Genomic DNA, 23,113 nt, shown 5'->3' with positions numbered 1-23,113 from the left:
ATGCCGGTAACACACAGCCCTGCCATGCAGAACTAGGCCGCCGTATGCTATGCAATTTTACTTGCATACCCACATGGCGGCCGCTGTGTATCGAACCACACGTAACCGTGGGCTAGCGGCAAGCCATCGTTTTGTTGGGGTTTGGGCACAGACTGTCTATGATTTGGGAGAGGCGGCCCTACACTTTATAGCGAGGGGATCGCTGGTTGCCGGCGTGTAGGCCTACTGTACTAGCGACGGGACCGCCAGCTAAAGGCTTACCACCTCGAGTGTACATTGGAGCGAGGGGACCGCTGGCAGCCGACGAACTACCATGAGTGTTTTGTCCACTTTTAACCAAAACTGGTAACTGTTTAATATAGAATGGGACGTGTCAGTAACTAAGACGTCCATGAGATGATATTGAAGACTAGAAGCTGAGAGTTTATCGCTGAAATACCCCAAATATCATGTCCAACATCCGAGTGTGATGATCCAAACCCTCTGGCATTTAGCCCTGCGTACGATGCCGGTAACACACAGCCCTGCCATGCAGAACTAGGCCGCAGCGTGCTATGCAATTTTACTTGCATACCCACATGGCGGCCGCTGTGTATCGAACCACATGTAACCGTGGGCTAGAGGCAAGCCATCGTTTTGTTGGGGTTTGGGCACAGACTGTCTATGATTTGGGAGAGGCGGCCCTACACTTTATAGCGAGGGGATCACTGGTTGCCGGCGTGTAGGCCTACTGTACTAGCGACGGGACCGCCAGCTACTGGCTTACCACCTCGAGTGTACATTGCAGCGAGGGGACCGCTGGCAGCCGACGAACCACCACGAGTGTTTTGTCCACTTTTAACCAAAACTGGTAACTGTTTAATATAGAATGGGACGTGTCGGTAACTTAGACGTCCATGAGATGATATTGAAGACTAGAAGCTGAGAGCTATCGCTGAAATACCCCAAATATCATGTCCAACATCCGAGTGTGATGATCCAAAACCCTCTGGCATTTAGCCCTGCGTACGATGCTGTGTGTTCCGCTACAGCTAATCGCCCCGCTCACCACGGGGCGATTAGCTGTAAGCGGAACACACAGTAACAATCATGACGTTGACAATTATTAAATTTTCATGTTGGACTTTTTCTGCGGGGTGTCCCACTCTGTTTTCTTTTCTCGAACGGGCCTCTTTTTTTTTTTACTGAGGTTTTTTTTTTTTTTTTTTTGGTAACCTCTTTTTTTTTTTTTTTGTAACCTCGCTTTGTTTTTTTTTCCAAGCTGACCTCGTTTTGGTTTCTTTACAGCCTCAACGCCGGCGCGATCTCGGTCGACTTTTCAATTGTGATTCTCTTTCTTTTTTTAGTCAGACCTGATGGTGGTTCGTTTTGTTTTTGGTAGTAGTGCAAGTATTATTTGTGGTTTTGGTTTTAATCATTTCAATATTTTTGTGTGTGTGCTTGATTTTTTTTTTCCCTTATAATCAGCATTCATTGCACCTTTTATCTAATACACGTGTATGTGTACGTCAATAAGTATGGGAGTGTGGTATTTCCAAATTTTTGAAAAGTTTATCTTCTCATTAAGGTTTAAAGAATATTTTACAATTAAGCATTACATAACATTCGGCCCTTTATTTTCTTCCGTAATTCCATCGAATTTTTATTTCAATCGAGAAAGACGGTTGCACGTCATCTTTATCTGTACAGGCACATTCAAATATTTAATGACACGTATTTTCAAATGAATGCTATTTTTATGAAAAGGTACATTAATAAAATGCAATGATATGGACGAAAGAACTTTTTTCTTTATTATTCATACACGTTTAAGACTTTTTTAGAAAGAAAATTTGACAGTTTATTTTTACTCTATGACGATAAATATTTTTGAAACATTTGGCGCGCCGTAGGGTGTGAGACAGGGATGCATGTTAAGCCCGATTCTTTTTACGTTTTCATCGAAGAATTAAATGACATGCTTGCCAACTCCAATGTAATGGGTATTCAATTAATGCAAGAGTATTGTAATTTATTTTCTTTGTTATATGCAGATGACGTTTCAATAGTTGCAGATTCTGTTGTAAACCTACAAAAGCTCATTAATGTACTGGGTCAATTGTGTGCCAACTGGTCCATGCGGGTTAATGTTGGTAAAACCAAAGTTATGGTTTTTCGCAGGGGAGGTCACTTGTCACGTTCAGAGCGTTGGATTTTAAATGGACAGCCTACTGAGGTTGTTAGTTATTATAAGTATTTGGGTATTTTACTTTCATCAAGAAATTGTTGGGGAAAGGCTGTGACAACGTTGGCTGATCAAGCTAGTAAAGCGTTATCAGTTCTGCACACTGCAAGTAAGAGAGTCGATGGGCTGCCTTTTCATACACATTTTAAGTTATTTGATGCAACCGTTTTGCCTATTTTACTGTATGCCTCTGAGATATGGGGCTATCAATATTACGACAAACTTGAGCAAGTACAAAGAAGATGGTGCAGAGTATATTTGGGTCTTCCTTCATTGGCTCAAAACGAAGCTGTTATAGGTGAATGTGGTCGTGTTCCTGTTTTTGTATCAACTGTAAAGCGTTGTGTAAAATTTTGGTTAAGATTGATAGGATACATCTGTTAGTCCTGTCTCCTCATGTTAGAGTCTAGGTCGATGTTAGTTAGTTTTTCTTGTGAGTTAATGTATCCATTTATACAGTGTGTTGGCTATGTCGGATACCGACGTCATGAAGAACACAATAAGACAATATTCTGATTTACCGATATTAGAAAAGATACAAAAGTACAACTTATCACTTCCACTCGGATGGCATGCTACAGTTATTTTGTTTCAAACCCACATTATGAATAAATTAATTGATAACAACGGCTCAATATTATGATATTGCAATAGTATGGGGTAGTACGCAGAATACCTCCATAAGAAAAATAAATTACTGGGTGAATTTTTGAATGTGTAAACGCGCAAGCTCATGTTGTCGATACCGTGCTGGCATTTCGTGGCGCCAGCATTGCTAAAGTTCAAATCGAGAGGAATTGCAGCTTGATTTATCACGTCCATGGACGCTAATGTATCGAGAGAGTGAAATATTAATTTTCTCTGTGCCAATTTGGAAGATCATAACATGGGCCATTTGGAAATAGAAAATGACCTCATTTTCAAAATATAAGCATCCTATCCCTCAGTGTTGAGGATATGACAAAGTTCATTTCTTTAAAAGAAAGTCTGAAACACGTGTGATTAAAAATCATAAAATGCATAATCGCTATTAACCTAAAATAATCCTCGCGTCTTTGGCGGGTAATAATTGGGCTCGTTTATCTTTAAAGAATAATAGTAAACAAGTTGACTTGTAGGCATTCGCATGGCGGACTTTGTGCGTCTTCTTGTGACCATCTCTATAGGTTTGCCGTCAGCATTATAATAAATAAAGCCTGTTAGTAAATCTTACTAACAAGAAAAACACGCTGGCCTAGCGGAAAACGGAAAGAGAGATCAAGCATTGGTGTTTCGAAAATCTTTGCAAAAATGACCATCAAACAGATCCTTACATGTCGGAAAACATGTGATTTAAAGTGCGTGAAATGATATTGTAGTTGGATAAAACACCGTTTAAAAGGGTTTTGAGAGGATCAAAAATGAATGTTTACGAATATGGGTTTTCAGCGAAAGTAAAACAATTGAATTTCATACAGAGGTTGATTTGCATAACAAAGGGCACACGTAAACAACGAGATTCAACATTAAAAATACACAACGGAAACTAGAAAGTCGAAGGAAAAATATACAACGCAACATAATGTAAATAACATTACTATTGCGATATCATACTGAATCGTGAAGCACTGTACTTTGCTTCTGAGGGCGTGACATCAGGCAGTATGATAGAGCCGGCCGTCACTCTATATACACTACGAGATCTCACAAACTACAATCACAGCAAATGTCAACAGCTGATACAAACACTTAATTAAGAAAAGCTACGGTTACAGTAAAAGTACAATTATAAATGTTTCTGTTAAGTACGTTTTTAATAAAACAAAAACAATAAAGTAAAATGTTTTGGTATTTTTGTCCTTTCACTTTGAGTCCTTGTTTCTTTAGCCAGTTACATCTTCTCATGGTTAATTGTTCTTAGCACCTGATTGTGCATCGTTAATGGTAAATGGCTTGTTGCCTTGTCACAAGAAGAGTAGATTCCGCGTGTTCAAGATGTCCTTCATTGGGGAATTAATGTATGTGAATCTTGGTATTTCCTTTGAGAACGGGTCGAAGGAGATTTTACTCACATATGTTGACTTCGGGGAACTCGCTCGGCGGCATATCTGTCGGCTGGGCAACAACAGCCTTCGTGCTTCGGGGAATTAGTCGGGAAGCATCTCGGTTGGCGACGAGAGGTGACTGACGACCCAAAGGTATCTCCATGTCATATTAATGGAAAGAAGATGGAACTGACGACGATTGTTGACCTAGAACTGGAACTTATTTATTGAATACGGAACCATGGCCAGGCCTCATTGCCCAGCCGCTGATACAAGAGTCTGTGAATGTTTTTGTGCCTGAGTCGGTCCTAGTTTCCTCCTGTTTCAGTCACTCCACAAAGGAGTGAATATAGTCCTGTCTCCTTGCGTTGTCATTTTTGAGTCAGTCAATTTTCTTTGTGTCAATTTGGAAGAGCATGTCACGTGGATGTATGTTGTGGTATGTGTACCCTTGCTTTCACCACGTAATCGATGCAGTGAGCGTACCGTTATTCTTCCGTATGTACTGTCATGTATGTCATTCTCCTCCAGGACCTTAAGTTTAATTATTCAACTTTAAAACTTTCTAGAACGTCATGTTTACACAAGGTAAGATATTTTTAGCACAGTAATTAGCATATCAATAGAAATTCTAGATTGTTCTGATATGTTCTGGATAGAATGACGTTAGTATAAATACGGGACAGAATTTTAGTTCGACTATTAAGAATCACGATCACGTCAGTGTTTTCTTCAAGACTGTTTGGGACCTTCACACTAACCGTCGCTGGATTTGCTCTGTGAACTCTGCACAGTTCGGACCCAACATCAAGTCTGCAGCTAGAGGACTTCCTCACTCATTAGTGTGCCTGGACTCAACTCTCTGGAGACTAATTTAGGAGTAGCCTATAATCTTTATACACTTTGTACTTAATATATAGTTTTAATAAATTTATTTTAAATAAAATCTTTGACTTCAGCGCCTTTTTCTTAAGTAACAAATTCCAACAGCAAAGAGACGTAAGCTTAATGCTGAGAACATATTGACGGAGCAAAGTGTTATGTTTGCTGGTCAAGCGTTCGTGGATTTTCGCAACTCACGTGACTCCTCATGCCAGTGACTGACAGCAGTTGGAATTCGTAACAGTCGCCACAAAGCCTTGTTTCTGTCGACCCTAAGCTAAACATTTAGCGATTATATTCGTCACAACGAGCAAAATCCCTCGTTTTTGGCAACAAAATAGTGTGATGGATATTCATGAGCTTATGGGTAAGAAAATTTGTCGAAAATGTCCTCTGTTTAAAACAACTATATCATTTTAGGGAGCTCCCATGAATGGTGTTCACCCTTGCCACTCCATGAACATCAGACCCCCACGAGGCCGACTCTCTTTTACATCTGCTGACCCGGTTTAACCGGCTAAAAGTTGTAGAAACTGTCTCCTTGCTATGTAACTTGTCATCAGTTTTCCAATTTCGGATGAACCACCCAGGATTTTGCTGGTCTACTATATCCCCTATAGGTAGCATACACCCCGAAAGTGATCTTACACTTTTGCTCAAACTTTCCTCAATAATACTTCAACAATACTCCTTCAAACTCAAGGATAAAAGTTAGGGGTCACCGTGTAAATTTTGGCACTAGAGAAACAAATTACCCAAGATTTAATGATATATACAATTCAAAATCATGGCCACTATCCCAGTGTTAACTCTATAAAGGAAATTGAAAATTTTGATTTTCAAAAAGCTAAGGCGGTCAATTTTTTTCTGACATCTAGAGCTTTAAAATGAGTCCTCACAAGTGATAGATCAGAAGAGAATTCTAAAAGTTTGAGAATCAGAATATATGTCCCAAAGGCGCGTTCTACCTTAAAGTAAAATATTGGCCGCAGCGGAAGTTAAAGTTCGTGTTAAAAGGCAGATAATAAAAACTGCAACAAGTTGAAACAAATACAGTTAAATATTGACCGACCAGCTGGAATAAAATACTTGCAAATCGCAGAGAATCAATATAAATCCACAGACTCTCATGCGTACGTCCTATTCAGCTCATCTCATCCCGGCCGGTGCAAGGAATCCATTTCATATTCACAGTCTACGCGCTCGGCGCATTTGCTCTGACCAAAAGGACTTTGAGCTGCAGTTGGAAACTATAAGCACTTAGTTCTCGGCTCGGGGTTATCCCCGCTCTGTATTAGACAAAGCCAAACAGCCCGTCGAACCCGGCCGTCGAACCACTAACACAGGAGGACGCGTTAATGTCAACTACCCGTTCTCAATGCGATCGCATTCCTCTGGTGTTAACATACCTTCCTTTTAAAGATAGAATCCGCAAAATCATCTCCCTTTTATATCAGCATATTTTTTCGGCACCTCCCATCATGGCATTTCGACGTGACTCGAATATGAAAGACCGGCTCGTACGTTCCACTCTACCTAATCGCAACCGCGCAACTGGGACATCATCATGTGGCCGTCGACTGTGTAACACCTACCCGCATACTTTTACTACCAATTTTATTCAGGGCACGCGGGGTAGTGTCAATATTACCGGCGTGTTCACATGCACGTCGGCTAATATTATTTACTGCATCAAATGCAAACACTACAACAAGTTATATATTGGCGAAACAAAGCGTCGCCTAGGCGATCGCTTTGCTGAACACCTTCGCACCGTGACCGACAACAAGCTTGCATACCCGGTGGCGAAACAATTCTGTACACCACCCCACCATGGTCGGTCTGGCATGGCAGTGTCTGCTATTATTTCTACCACCGACTCTACCCGCCATAAACTCGAACAGGCCAAAATATTTAAACTAGGAACTCTGGCACCAGTCGGAATGAATGCATATTTCAATGCGTTTGATCGTTCTGTTGTTTGATTGGCTGTTTTAATTTCTTGTGTTTCCACGTTTCTCCAGCGAGTACGTCTGTGTGTTTTTATTCTCTGCGATTTGCAAGTGTTTTATTTCCCGCTGTTTTGTCAGTATTTTTCTATCTTTGTTTTAACTTGTTGCAGTTTTTATCCTCTGCCTTTTAACAATTATTTTATCTCCCGCTGGTCGGCCAATATTTACTGTATTCATTTTCACTTGCTGCAGTTTCATCCCTCTTTTTGAGGTCGTTTGTAATTTTTAGCGTTCTACCTTAATAACATACTGCGAGAGCCGTACAATGAATTGAACCATTTTACTATAACGTTGCCCGAGGAGGGGTTGCTTTGAACGTCCATTTTCCAGACAGAAACATTTTAGAGCACTTGTACTCACATCTGTGACTGCAATTATCATAGTTGTGGTTTCAACCATATGCTTGGACTAAGTATTGAGCTACAGTCATCGGAAATATCGAAGCTAAAAAAATAAAATAACTAAGATATTTTTTGTTAACATAGCCTCTTAACCTTTATTTTAAAGAACTATTTGCAATAGAAGAATCAACGACGTACATAAATGCACTCAGTAACACCGATTTCTTGTTACATTAATATAGCAACACGTAATTGCGTATAAGAAGACAACATAAATTTTGCCGTGTCTTTGTCTTACAGGTGAGAAGTCGTAAGTTTCACGCATGTCGCTTTTTTACTGTTAAATTTTGCAGAGCATGCAAGAACTGGTAATATAGAAGTAAAATACAGTCTTGTATGGTCGTGGAAGTATTTGATATGGTCTCTTCCTCGAAGGGATTGTTATTTCTGTTACTCAGTAGGCCCACATACGTATGGTTTGGTCACTGTGCATGGAGTGTCATCCCATTTATGACCTACGCCGGCCCTGCATAAAAAGAAATAAAGAATACCCGATGATTACACGTGCCTTTATCTATGGAGATGTTCACTTCACTATAAATGATTTACATTTGATACTTTTCAGTACTTTGTTGCCGTACGTAAACGATGTGTCAATTTGCGGGAAAGGTCAGAAGTTAGCAGATTTACGTGAGTGATGCATAATGAGCAAAATAATAAGAACTTGATTTTTTGCTAAGCCTTTAGAGGCCTTCTAGAAACCTCACTGTGTGAATTATGAATTATGAAACCAATATATTTCGCGGAACAGTATAGCCAAAATAATTCCCGTTTTAGTACGGAGAATCCAGGAATTTTAGACTAAATGTTGTTATATAATACCAATATTATGCTTTTACACCTAGAATTGTTACCTGCTCATTGATTTAAACTAAATAGTAATTTGAGCTACAGTAAATGATTTCCTCTATAAGCTGTAAGGAAATAAACCACAACACTGCTAATGTTAGGCAATCTTTATATAATAGGCCTACCACCTTTATGTTGGGCGCATTCTAACCTACGAGCATAACACGTCAGGTAGTTTGTGATATTAACCCTTTGAGCGCCAAGACAATTTTCATCGCCTTTATAAAATATACCCCAGTCAATTTTTTTAGATTCCTGCCAAAGTTTTGATAAAAACCTTCAACCAACGAGATGCAATGCTCATATGTCCAAAATTATCCAAAACATTCAGAAAAATTCATAAAATTGGTAAAATATTGCACTAAATTTTTTTGGGAAAAAATTACAGCACTGAGAGGATTAAGTGTGTATTATAATCACCAAAGTTGCAGACAACTGCCACTGCCATTTGGCTCTCCACTTTGCCATGGAAGGTAACATGTGAGTTCATCTCCATAACTGTCGACCCAGTTACCATTATCATCTTGGTTGCCGTTGATCCAGATATCCGTGCTTCCATATCCATGACTGTCAAGCATTGACAATATCACGGAATGCGTACTCGGACTGCTATCGAGCGCCAGAATCATACCTTGTGATTCACAAAACGACGTTGCTTCGCTGTGGCTCTTCGCTGAACCGAACACTTTAAAGCCAAAGTCTGCTTGTCCAAAACAAAATCAAAGTAATCTTAATGTATTACAGTCGTAGCTCGTTCACCATTACATCAATGTTTATAGATCTCGCGGTTGTTGACACAAGTTAGTTAATAAAACACATCAGGGTAATTATAAGTCATTTTAGATATAACTTAGACAAAGACAACATTTTTATTAAGTTGATAGAGAATTTTAACGAAAACATGAATGAACATTATATTACCACGCCCTACCTGTCGCATTTTGATAGGTCAAACTGAACCACGTGACTGTCCACAGATACACAGTTATGATTTATTTACATGCCCGTGAATATGAATAATAAGATTAACTACTCAAAGTATCGTAACTTAACAGCTCAAACGTAAATCATAATCAATCACAAAATAAAATGGAGCACTTGTGGGCCAAGTTGAGATACTTTTTTCTGAAAATATCTCGGGATTTGCCAATTTTTTACAGCGCGCGTGACGGTGCGTCGCGTATTGCTCAGTTCAGGGGCCCAGTTGTCGTTCGCTCTGGAAATTTTCGCAAATTTTGACGGTTTTCTTCGGTTCGTTGATAATATAATGGAAATAACAGACTCCACTCTGACCATTAACGTTTATTTGTGGGCGCGGGCTAGAGGAAGGCCAAATTAACGGGCGAGGCTGGCTTTCCTCTCGTCCTTGCCATTAATAAACGTTAACGGTCAGCGTGTCGTCCTTTATTTCTATAATAATATTTCATGTGTTGGTTTTCTGACGTATCCGTTATGAATAACTAATTGCTTAATGCTAATAGCTTGTATGATAGGGTTATTATATTCAGTACAGTACCTGCAGGTCCACAAATAAATGGTTTTGTATCACTGCACGGGGTGTCGTCCCATGCATGACCTACAGCAGCCCTGCAAAAGAGAGGAATTGCGGATAATTGATACGGGTTGTCTGACAGACTACGCAATCATGAATGGACACTTCGAGCATTTTGTTTGACGATCACTGCTAAAACCTTCTGGTATTTATATCCTTGTAAAACGTCGTTTTGTTTGAGAAACTGAAATTCATCTTTTCGGTGGAACATCTGCGACGATGAGAGAGCGCATACTGTTATATGATGAGACCAATAACTTAATTTTTTGTGTGTTTTATAACCTTATCGAGGAATACACATAGTGTAAATCAGAAATGAAATTTACCAAAGTTGGAGACAAGTGCCACTACCGTTCGGCTCTCCATCTTGCCATGGAAGATAGCACATCAATTCATCTCCATCGCTGGTGACCCAGTTACCACTACCATCTTGATTACCGTTGATCCAGACATCCGTGTCTCCATATCCGTTGTTTTCAAGCAGTGATAATATCGCCGTGTGCGTATGCTTATTCGTGTCGATAACCAAAGTCATGCCGTTCGCTTCACACGTTGCCTGGGCATCACCCTGACTCTTTGCCTCACGGAACAAGTGGAGGCCAAACGCTTCTCGAACAAATATGCAATTAAAAAGAATAAAATTATTTAAATAGACAATTATAAAAAATAGACAGTTATCAAAAGGAAATCAACAACGGATTAAGCTTCAGTGTGGACATCTCTATACTTTGGTATATATATATATATATATATATATATATATATATATATATATATATATATATATATATATATATAATATATTATATAATATTATATATATATATAATATATATATATATATATATATATATATATATATATATATATATATATATATATATATATATATATATATATATATATATATATATATATATATGCGTGGAACTTGTCCTGATTACTCTACAGACTGTTTCATGCGCATGGCAATCGTCAGGAGTGATGTTGGCGAGCTCGTGGCTACCTATATGTAGGGTCAGGTGTATATGCAAACGAGGCGGTTGTTCTGGCGCGTTCAAGTGTTAATGAGAAGGAATTTGCTTCTGTATCTACATTTCGAAAGAAATTCTGTACGTTTGTTTAGCAGTGTTGACTTGTCTGAGTTGATAATATGTAATTTCTCCGTGATGTAGAGGTTATAGCGTTTTGTCTTGGTTGAGTAAGGCTGGGCTCTGTCAATGATAGACCATGTGACGTTGTATTTTGTGTTGCTGTCCTTGAGGGTCCATATGCTGTTCCTGTGTTTTGATGTTTTGAAAGTATATTTGTTGTATGTATATCTTGTTTTGATATATATATATATATATATATATATATATATATATATATATATATATTTATATATATGTATTTTTTTTTCCTTCCGCCAAAAGTACACTCAATTTCCGCGCGTAATGTTTGCTCTGTGTACAAAATTATATAAAGTATTTAGTGTATGCCTAGAATCACTTTATAGTACTTACGTGATACGAAGTCACATACGTAGGGTTTGGTCACACTGCACGGTGTGTCGTCCCATGCATGGCCCATTCCAGCCCTTGAAGGAAGTAACATGTTTTTATTTAACGTTTACCTACATTTTTATCTATGTACCTTTAAATTGACACAATCAAGGCTACCATGAATGAAACATTTTACAAATAGGCTGCTAGACAACTGAAGTATACATAAAGGCAAATCTACGGCACGAAAGGTGACATGTCGGACGTTTGTTTACTTAACTGCCTATTTGCGTTAAGTCAATAGCATACATTTACTATTATACACTAAATCTCACATAATGTTTTTCGTCTGACGTCACAGAAAACTGATGCTACTGTAAAACTTTGATTTTCGGGAGATCGTACAACTGTTATCATCTCTTTCATTAAAATGTAGCTTGGTTCGCAAAATTAGATTCCTCTAAACTTTGTTGATGTAATAACTTTTTCTTGAGTTTGTCCTGGATAAGTCACTCTAACTGGAAACAAATGACTGATTTAAATCATGTTAAATATTTATTTTCATGTTCACCATGAACCGTCAACTCATGTGCAAATATGTATTCACCGTTAGGGAAGATGTCTATTTACAAGAAAGACGCTCACTTGACAGAGTAGGAATAATAAATCATACAATTTGTGCAATTACCAGAGCTGCAGACATTTGCCACTTCCATTTGGTTCTCCATTTGCCCAGGGCTGATAACTGCCCAATGCTTTATTTTTATTGTCGACCCAATTGCCTTGGCAATTTTGGTGACCATTGATCCAAATATCCGTGCTATCTAACCCATTGCTACTCAGCAGTGACAGTATCGCCGAATGCATGTCCGAATTCGAATCCAACACCAGGACCATGCCCTTTGCTTCACATGACTTCTCTGCTTCGCTGTGGCTCTTCGCCTCTTGGAACAACTCAAGGCCAAGGGCTGTGGGCAAGAAAGAATGGTATAATGAGTAAAAGAAAAAAAAGAACGGCAGATACGTCGATAGATAGATAGTCGAAGGATAATGGTATGGAAGAGAACATATGCACGAACAAACATATATCACGCCATTAAAAGTGAATTTCAAAATAGCTTGGAATTACAACGTGTTTGGTGATAGGAAAAAGTTCTGGCGATAGAAAATGACATCACCTGCATTCATTACAAACGCTCTCTTTTGATAAAAATTGCAACAATTTAAGCCAATACGACGTTCACTGTGCCACAGTTAACATCGTCAGTGTCGCTGCGCTCTAAATGAAAAACTCGCCCATCCACTGACTGCTTGAATATTCTTATATTGTCTTATCACATTTCTCGTCTATGAAACTGCACAGAACGCTAACGATAGGTTTTTTCTCAATGCAATGTGTACAGGTCGATACAACGATTAGTAATTTCTAAACTGAACGTGTTCTGTAAGTGAGAACAGTGGACAGTCCAAAAATACATATAAACGGGTTGCAGCAACACAGCTCGTAATGAAGTGTTAAACACTTTCATGTCACATTAATTTTAGTTAAATCTTTTAAGTATTGAACGATGACTCCGGGAATTGAAAACGGGTTAGTATTTTGCGCCGTTTTTGAATGAAATCAAATGGAACGGTTTACTAAAGATTGAATACATGTGTTATAAAACTATTACCCCTTTATAGAGAGAGTAAACGTCTTCCAAGAAATTGAAAGTACTACACATCGCCACTTATATTGTGTCCCTGTGCAATCTTTACGTGCCGCTATAAAATGTTCATAAACTTAAAATTATGAGCTTAAGATATCCTTTAAAGATATAAAGATTTTTTGTATCAAAACATGCGGTAGCAAGCTGATTTTAACTGTAGTCTGCTAATACGGAGGAAGCCTGACTCTGTACTTTTCCAATAACCTAAATTTGCGAGGTTCGGAGAAATATTTTATTTTCACAAGTGAACTTGCTATATAGGAACTCACCTGTTTGACAAAGGACTATGAAAACGGTCGAGATCACCAACATATTCATGCTCAATCCGATCGATCAATCTTCTGACGATGTCCAAACTATGTAACCGGTTGTCTAGCTGAGTCCGATTTATGTGTCTTTTGGTGACTTATTTGAATATGGATGAGGAGCCGCAGCCAATAGCTGGTTTCAACAATATTATGGAAATTGCACTGGTTATCAAATGAATCCCATAATTCATTTACAGTTTGGACAACACACTGGTTTTTAAAACAGAAATCTTTGCTTTTTGAAAGAATAATTAACAGTTTTTCGACACGATAATTCGCAACTACTTCACAAAAATTGGTTCACAGACAACAAATACAATTCTATCAGACATTGTAGATCATTCAATTGAAAAAGTTAATTCAGTTTCTACAATGTTAATTTTGTTATGGCCACAACTAGAGGTTTGACTTCTTCACTTTTGATCACGTTTTTGCCCTGAATGAGCCGAAATTTCTGTTTTACTATTTTTTTAACACTTGGGCTATAGACTAGACGTAACTATGTAAATTCTGTTTATTGTCTTTTTTATCATGTTTCCGAAGCTATGATATCGTTTGTTTCGACATGAATTAGTCTTGATGTGCACGTGTGTCGCGAAGCGCACGTAGTCTTTCTGAAATGATCTTAGCACGAACTTTAATTTCATAGTTTTTATCTGTATTCCTTATTAATATAAAATATTTACCCTACACAATTAAGAAGTGCATCCGCTAACGATACATCGACAATATCGGCAAAGCGGCCAATTTTGCACGGTGTAAATTCTCACAACAGCAATATACCATATTAAGGTATTATTTCTTGTAGACTAGTGAATTTATGGAACACTTTAAATTTAACAACATCTGTCTCTGTAATAAACAGATAATCGAAGTATAAAGTAGTGAGAATGGACAGAGGTAGCTGTGATGGATAATTGAATTACCGCCATGGCTACCAACCATTGTTCCTCTCCAGATAACGTATACTACCGTCCCATACTATACTACCTTCAAACCTCGTAGACTATATTTATTTCTTCTTTAAATATTTCTAATAAATATTTATTTCACTACCCGTATTTTTTCAAGGACGAGCTATGCATCTAGTAAGCATGTTAGAGATAACCTCGAAAAAATTAACGAAACAGGAAAAACAGAAAAGAAAAGGAAAAACTATTACAAAAAATGCGAAAAAGAATCAAAAAGTTTGATACTGGGAGAATGATATTAAATGGCAGCTGTATGGACATAAAACAGCATATATCCAACGCAGATCAAACACCTTAGCCATCCATATGGATTTGGTGGCTCGTTATAACTGTTGTTGCTAGATACCATAAAATTCAAAAACCGTTATGCAATCTAGAGTTGCATTGCTTAATGTCCGAAGACATACATGTATGACAAATGAAACACTTTATGTAAATTGATCAACCATGACAAAATACATATATGAATATAAAATAACTCGGATTTCTTATTTTTGTAATGTGGCGAGTCCATGCTTACCCCAAGGATTGGTTGGTTGTTGAACAAAATTTTGCTTTGTATTCATTCAAATCGGGTTAGAGATCGCATACATTGTGGACATTATCCTTTCATGGACGGAAGCAAATTTGCACGGCATATTGCACTCGGCTTCAGAGAGGTTACAAAAAATTTGCACCAAGGAAGTTTACCAAGCTAAGAGGAGCTGTGAAAACAACATAATAGAAAACAGTAACAAGAATAGAAAAAAACTTTAATATTACGTCAGAATAGATGGTAAAGGTAACTTTCAGTCAGCTCAGAAGGAAACATTCCTGGCTCACATAGAATTTACGATGGTCAAAGAGAAGAATATGTGATGAATACTCTTTTTACGGAAGCGACTGTATAAATATCTGAGACCAGCAAATCAGAAAGCCTGGACAGATATATCCGAGAAAGGAATGTGCTGCAGTTCTCGCAAAATCGCATTTTATACTTTCCAAAAAAATCCTAAAGTTGTATAAGCGTCATTAGATTGAAGACTTGCAAATGCCACTCTGATTTTCAAAAAAATATGAAATTTTATCCCCGTGGAAACTATCGTCCTGTCAGCTTGTTAATCTCAGTTGTTGGAAAAGTCATGGAGTCTTGTCTAAACTTGTTTAAACAAGGACAGTAAAGTGCTTCAGTTTAATGTCAATCAGCGGTGCAATTGGTCAGATAGTTTGCAGATGGAATTAAGTGTACAAAAGTCATGCCCTTGGCTCTCAGGTATCAGGAATTAAAATACAAAATGGAAGGCTTATCTTTGGAGTCAATGAGTGAAAAGAGGGACATAGTAATTATTGTTCACAGATCCATGAAACCGTGCGACATTCACAAAATGTAGCAACAGTTAAAATGACACTAGGACGTTGGGTATGATCAAGGGGACATTTAGAATATAGGATACCCAATACAAGCTTATATATATATATATATATATATATATATATATATATATATATATATATATATATATATATATATATATATATATATATATATATATATATAAAAAGGTGTAGAGGGGAAAGATAAAACATAAAATTGATTACAGGAATGCAATACAATACTATGAATAAAGGTTAAACACTGAAATTAACATCATGAAACATACGAGATATGATTGAAGTGTGTGAATTTGAGCTTGCAGCTGAGCTTGCATCCTCAAGAAATTTATTCACCAATGTGCAAAGGAATGTCGATTCTTTACTTTACAATTAAATTAATTACATAAACAAATCAGGATCAACCTGCTCTGAATAAGATACAACTTCGCAATGACGTCAGAGGCAACAAGAGATTCAACGAATTTATTTTGACTTGAAAAAACGTATAACCTTCAGACAGACAGCCATTGTTGTCCTTACAGCAAAATTTGTTTCATGAATAATAACTTAATTGGTTTTATTTATTTATTTTTGACATGCAAGGAATCTCTGTACAATATACACAGTATGAGCTGCCATGACAAGACAAGCTTGGTCAAAAAGATATGATTGAAGTTTGTTTTGTTATATTTGTGGATGGTGATCCTTTTGAATCTCACCTTTCATTTTATATAATCATTTATTAGACTACGCTTCTGTCATCGGAGCTGAAACTCAATCAAAAGTAACAAAAACAATTCTGCATGACAAATCCGCACACCATAAAAGTACTAGACGTGGCAAGATCTAGTCAGATTTGTTGACATGATAACATCTATAAATAGTCATGTATTACTTTCATATGATTACAAATGCTAAACTTGATAAATCTGTAAATAAACTCATATAATAGGATTTAAAAAAAAACCCAAATCGTCATCGTGGGTGCAACGCCACCTTTAATGTAAACGTTTACACAGTACGCCTACATTTTATCTTAAAACTAGCTGACAACAGGGTGCTATTAAGAGAAGGGAAATAGTGAACACAAAAGGGACGCATCAATTAATACAAGGACAGATGACTTATTAATCTGGTATCTGTCTCTTATGTAATTGAGTATCTCTAATTAGCATGAAGTCAGGTTCAGACGATCGGCCATATAGTACCTTTATTTCACAATTTTCCTTTTCAAAATGAAAGATCGGTATTTCTAACACACATGGCAAGACTGAAACGGCTGATGCCTGTCGCTATTCTTGTCTGTAAACTTTTTCATGCAATTGACCTACAGTTATTACGTTCTCTGAAATGGCAAATGTGAAATGCGTTGACAATGTTTCCATTTCAGCTCTCCGAAATGGATGACAGATGGTCAATCATTTTACTTACATACATCATTGAAGGCAATAAAAAGCATTCCTTTTTTAAAAAGATAAGAATTTGAGAATCAATTGTTGTCTATTTTGCATTTTAACGCCACAGTTTTCTATTAATATGAAATCTTCACTAAAAAACTCACAGACTTCTCTTGGCATGAATACTAAATTGCAAAATTTTAAAACATGAGGGTAGTCATTAGCAAAATTTCTTTCCGATCGTAAAATATAAGGGCATATCCACTTCTATTTTTATGATTTTCACTAAAAATAAAGTCCCGTAACATTTACTCGAATTTCGATTTCCATGCCTGTGTCATTGCACTGTATAATTTCTCACTCGTACATTTGCCTTCTTGACATGCCGAAACTCTTTTAAAATGGCAGAGAACATTGTGAAACAATCGGAACGGCAGAATTGCTCATAAAAGAATCTTGAAACTCGGGTCTCGGTATGTTGAAGCAACGATCCCAAGACGCTTTCTCTTACTCTCACGTCGAGGTGTAAAAAGATGTCGTCACATCACAATAAAGTCTACAGCAGATGACGATTTAACTATTATTACGTACGTACTGATGTGCTCCTTGCTGCTCGTAAAAAGCTAGCTAAGTACAAACTGAACGAAAATAGCCCCAGTGTCTTAATTAATATGCATATGCGATTACCGATATGAATTCAGCAAACAAGGTTTTCGAGAGGTACTACTTCGCTGTTTGTAATACGGCTAGTTTTCAATCGGGTTCGAATCCACAACATACGTCATCATTCGCCTAGCGGAGAGACCACAGAGAGAACCGCTCGGCTAAATCCCCTCTCTCAAAAAAGAGTGGTTCAATAGCCGGCTAAGTAAATAATTATCTCCGAGTATCTTAATTAAGAATGTCATTCAATAAGTCAAGAATTTTCGCAGGATATTACTACAAGTTTTGGCATCTCATTATAACACTGAAAGATTATAATCTGTACCATGTCTCATTAAATTCGAGGCAGTTTTCCTGGATATTCACCCTTTTATACAAAAAATATATTAAATATGCAAATTAGCAATTAATTGAAACAGTACCAGATAATATCATTGCATTCTATAGCAGCACTGCGTTATCATGTCTGTACCATGTTAACCAAATTGTATGCAGTATTTCTAGACATATCACTCTAATTTAAAAAAAGTTTACTAAATATTCAAATTAGCAATTAACTGATATGTTACTGCTACATGTATTTGCGAGTCATTACACTGCTGGAAGATCAACATCTATAACAGGTTTCATCAAATGGGATGAAGTATTGCTGGACATATGAAACTAATAGGGAAAGCTCATTCGATATGCAATTTAGAGATTAATTAAGACGATACTGATACACTTCTTTAAACATTTTTAAAGCAACATGAGCTCAACATCTGTACCAAGCTTCATCAAATCTACTGCAGTTTTTTCTGGACATATTACACTTATTATGAAAGTTTATAAAATATGAAAATTAGCTATCAATTGATATCACACTGCTAAATGTCGACTTGTTCAGTATACAACGCTGTATGCTTAACATATGTACCACGTTTAATCAAATTTGCTGCAGTTTTTCTAGGCATATCACCCTGATTACAGAAATATATCAAATGTGCATATTAGCAATTAATTGACACGACCCCTATTAAATGTCTTTGCACACTGTAACAGCTCTGGTATATTCAACATCTGTGCCAAGTTTCATCAAATTTGAGTCGGTATTTCGTGACAGATCACCTGAATTATTAAACTTTATTAAATATGTAAATTTGCAATTGACTGATATAATACCAATGCTCTCTATTAGAGCTCTATGTGACTAACATCTGATGGGACTAATTAAACCTCGCGCAACGGGCCGCCGAAGGCTGCCGCGAGTAGCTCACTGATACGCATGCGTTACAGCAGTGACGATAAGAATAAAATTCTTGACGGCATAGTCGTCGTTATTGTAATCCCATTATCCTCGTGAATGCGTCAACGTACGGCAAGACCCAGTTTCAATAGCTTTTACTTTGAGTCAGATTTCCAGGCAATAAAGTGATAAAACTACTAAAATTAATGTGAAAGAAATGGCAATAAAGTATCGGATATATTTCATGTTATATTAATGTATCAGTTTTTGTTTTCTGTTTGTTGTTTTTTTTTAAATACGCTACAACATTTTAACGACAAGTTTTCTTCTGAAAACGACGAGTGATATACCTACACTGTCCATGCATTGTCCTTCATGTGCGATAGAATGAGCTCAACAGCGTTCGAGCTCGATCAGATGATGGCAGTGGCCACCATTGAACACTTACATGTGAATACATGCACGTCAGCTAAGCCAATCATAGACCTCATATATCGAATGTCATCATGGCGGCGGATCGCTGTGATTCATTATGTCATATTTATGGTGTATTTTACACTTTTTGGTAAATCAAAGGAACCAAATTTTGTAATAACGAAGGAACCTCCTGACCATATCGCTACGCTCGTGAAAAGTACTGCTACAGGCTCATCTCTCGTTAAAATATATTCTTGTGCCCATGGTCACATGTTCTGTCACAGTACTGACTTTGGCTAGAAAAATAAACAGAAAAAAATTATTTTAGTCCAGGCATCTACGACATTTTGGCACCCAATCCATCACAAATTGCAACAGAATTTTTTTCTTTAAAATGCATTTTGCATTTGTAGAGGTACAAAAACAACATATTATACGTCAACTCAAATCTACCTTGGGGAAATATTTTTAATTTAATTTGCATAAATCAAATATGGCTGCCAGCCCCCGAAAAAATAACATAATTTGCCACACATCACATGTTAAACAAGCTATTGCAGTAATTTCACAGTCTGACATTACTTTTTTTGCATGGGCAATCATTTTGGAGATATGGCGTTTTATATAGGCGCCTCGTACAATACCGTATTTTATGAGTAAACAATAGTATGAAGTATTTGACGTATGCAACCATAGCCAATGGTTTACATCGGGTTGCGAATCGGCTTTCCTGAAAACTATGATAGCAAAACGCATCCCATCTGTCTTGTATTTGATTGTTATGACACCATCTGTGTCCAAGAAAAAACCCTCTTCTGTAGATGGGAAGGTTAATAGAGTTTTCATGTCAATGACAGCCCGACCTCGACAAAAACCTGCTGATACTTTTATGTCTGATCAAAAATTATCGCTCTTTTGGTCATCCTCTCTAGAGGATTTGTACAGAAGCAAGGTCATTATTAAATCGCCTATAGAGGACGCTAACCAATTTAAGCTTCAGATGAATTGCTTCTATCGGCCACACTTGAATTCATTTAGTTGGTAAATCAGCGAAGACACTCTTCCTAAAAAATCTATGTTTAATTAACGTGACTTGCTAGATATAGTATACACATTTTGGTTATCTTAAATATTAATCAGCAGGCCATCTATAAGTCATCCAAACTTTTTCAATCGTCTGTACTCTCCTGCACAATACTTAGTGAACAGGTTGTGGAAACCACCATGTGAGAACGCGAAAAACGCGCCCCCTCATTGGGCAGCTCCCCTAGGCTTTTGGGTGGATAGAAAACTTCAAAACGTAGCCCTGATGATGTCGATAACACCTGTCACCGAACAAACCGTACAATGCATTGGAACTCAATATACTTCAACCATCAAAGTTACAAATGATACCACATGAGGTTGGGATACCTCTCAACACGAACGAGAAAATTAACGAAATTCAAATAGGGCTGTCATCAAGATATCGGACGACGAGCCCAGAGAACAGCCTGTAGACTTCTGTAGACTGCTTGACGTTTTCCTTTTATATAACGTATCCCTCTGAAGGCAGGTTGCCTGTGTTGAGTGTTGTCTTTGGTAGATAACACGTCGTGAGACCGAACTACTGCAAAGCAACAAACATCCAATATGGGATTGTCTATTTTCGCGGCGGGGAGTTGGCAGTCAGCTTTGGCCAGTATATCGATGCCTGAGGGCGCTCTAGCTGATGCCAGTGTTTGGTAATAGGTTTTGCACATCATCATTGTTGGTCTGCTGTGATCAGCGATTGATTGGGATAGTCTGCATCATTTGCTGTTTAAAGCTTCTGAAGAATGTTCTTCCAAATTCCTAGCAAAATATACATAATGTACGTGTCATTTCTTTTGAAACACACTTTTTCTTAACTCCGATGTATTTCACTATTTTCACCTTATTGAAGCGCCATATATAGCGGGTTTCCATGGTACATGCTAATTTGTGATGACGTACAAGCTTCTACATCTTGTTGATTACACGCATTGTGTATCTCAAACATTCATACTCCTCAGATCTTAATATATTCCAAAAAATAGCTTTTATTGTTATCAGCTTCCTGAAGAGGCAAATAACTTTACCTGTATACAATTCTGTTATATATCGATATTTTGTCCAAAGTCCTTGCCGTTAAGTGCTGCATATTATTCACATCAATCATACATTTTTCCAACTGTATTGTCATTCTTGCAACAAAAGCACCAGAATGATGTTCTATATTGAAGTATATTTTGTGTTGCTATTTATCCTCACATTAACGTCTGACTAAGTAATCTGCAAGGCCCCTAACGCAGGATCATCACCTGTTGGTCCAATGAAGGCGTCTGTTGAAAATACCGCATATTGAACAGAGCTGTTCATTTTGAGACCGAAAGCATAATACAATACAGATTTCAAAAATCTGTGAAGTTGATGTGTTTTGCAATGCATCGAATATTTCTGAAATGTACTTAATATGTAACCTCAGAGTATTTCGAGATGGCGGAGACCTCTTTAATGAAGATAATTCCAAAAACGTAAACACACTCATCCTCCTCTTCTCAAGATTGCAGCAATCAGTCCTTGCCAGACACGATGTTTCAGTAGATTTTTGTTGTTTGTGGCCTTCACGAGGATTTAAGATTGCTCTTTATTAGGCACGCGTATTGGTTTGATTCCATTTAAAACGAGATTCTTTTGTCATCTCAACATAATAACAATAATCAACTCCTTACACAGGTTTTGATACTTTCTCACTTTAATAATTAATGAATTCGAAGTTGCGGCTTTTACTTTCCTCATGAGAGAGTGTGTGGTGGTTGGAGTATATACAGCACCACCATGTGTGAATATATCACCGCCCACAGTCACATATTGTTTTGTGAGACTCTATTACTGCAGCAGATCGATGTGCAGGTCTCTGTTTGGCTGTGCAGCGATGCGAAATGTGATCGCATGTACTGTCTTCATACTGCCCATAATTTTGTAGAGTTCACTATAGTCGCAGTTCTAAATCCCTGGTCCTGGCATCAGCACCCCTTATTATTTTACCTTACATAAAGTCAGTATATTTATTATTATGGGTGTGGCAGTATCTTACACATGTAGTTGTGAGACCTCATCGCCCGCTGATAAACTGCGCATGAACTCCTTTTTAAGATGTCAGGTAGACTGTGTTTCTGATGCAATCGCAGATGAAACGCTCATGTTTTCCATTTGACTTAATCTTTCGAGGTCCGAAGGGATGCCCTGATGTTAACAACACAAACCATAACAATACATAATTATGTTATTGAAAATATTGTGCTCAAACACTTGTCTAAGTCTTAATAAGTTACCTATTGTAGCAACACTTCGTTTAGCCTTTCGATTTCCGTTTAAATGTTTAAGTTGTTTACATTTTGGAGGTCGCTAAGTTAAATTAGGAGAGAATTCATGAAAAGGTTGCGGCAGCAATACATGAACTTTACGGGCGCATGGGCTGTGAATTCTGTCATTGTCATCTTTTCCAGCAAGGTGTGTCATACTTTATCTATTGAATTTGACAAAATCAGCCGGAGAAGCGGTTTGCGCCAAATTAATCGATGTTATCAGTGACTAAAAAGAATACGAAAACCGACAACTGTAAAACATAATTACAACAAA

The 23,113-nt window shown here is 37.5% G+C and overlaps 2 protein-coding genes across 2 annotated transcripts in view; both read right to left on the bottom strand.

Annotated features, from left to right (window-relative positions):
- LOC139115887 (macrophage mannose receptor 1-like) overlaps nucleotides 1-23,113 on the bottom strand; it is a 147,673-nt gene that overhangs the window by 54,218 nt on the left and 70,342 nt on the right. The window lies entirely within an intron of this gene.
- Nucleotides 7,612-13,557, bottom strand: LOC139115888 (C-type mannose receptor 2-like). The gene is made up of 7 exons (XM_070678299.1): nucleotides 13,407-13,557; nucleotides 12,117-12,396; nucleotides 11,450-11,523; nucleotides 10,271-10,550; nucleotides 9,909-9,979; nucleotides 8,813-9,092; nucleotides 7,612-8,009 (listed from the first exon to the last, which is right to left on the bottom strand). Exons 1-7 carry the CDS (start codon nucleotides 13,453-13,455, stop codon nucleotides 7,934-7,936), a joined length of 1,110 nt encoding a protein of 369 aa, XP_070534400.1. The 5' UTR covers nucleotides 13,456-13,557; the 3' UTR covers nucleotides 7,612-7,933.

Source organism: Ptychodera flava, chromosome 17 (assembly GCF_041260155.1).
Source record: "Ptychodera flava strain L36383 chromosome 17, AS_Pfla_20210202, whole genome shotgun sequence".
Classification (NCBI taxonomy): Eukaryota; Metazoa; Hemichordata; class Enteropneusta; family Ptychoderidae; genus Ptychodera; species Ptychodera flava.
Note: the sequence above shows the minus strand (reverse complement) of the source record. Positions and strands in the feature narration are given on the sequence as shown.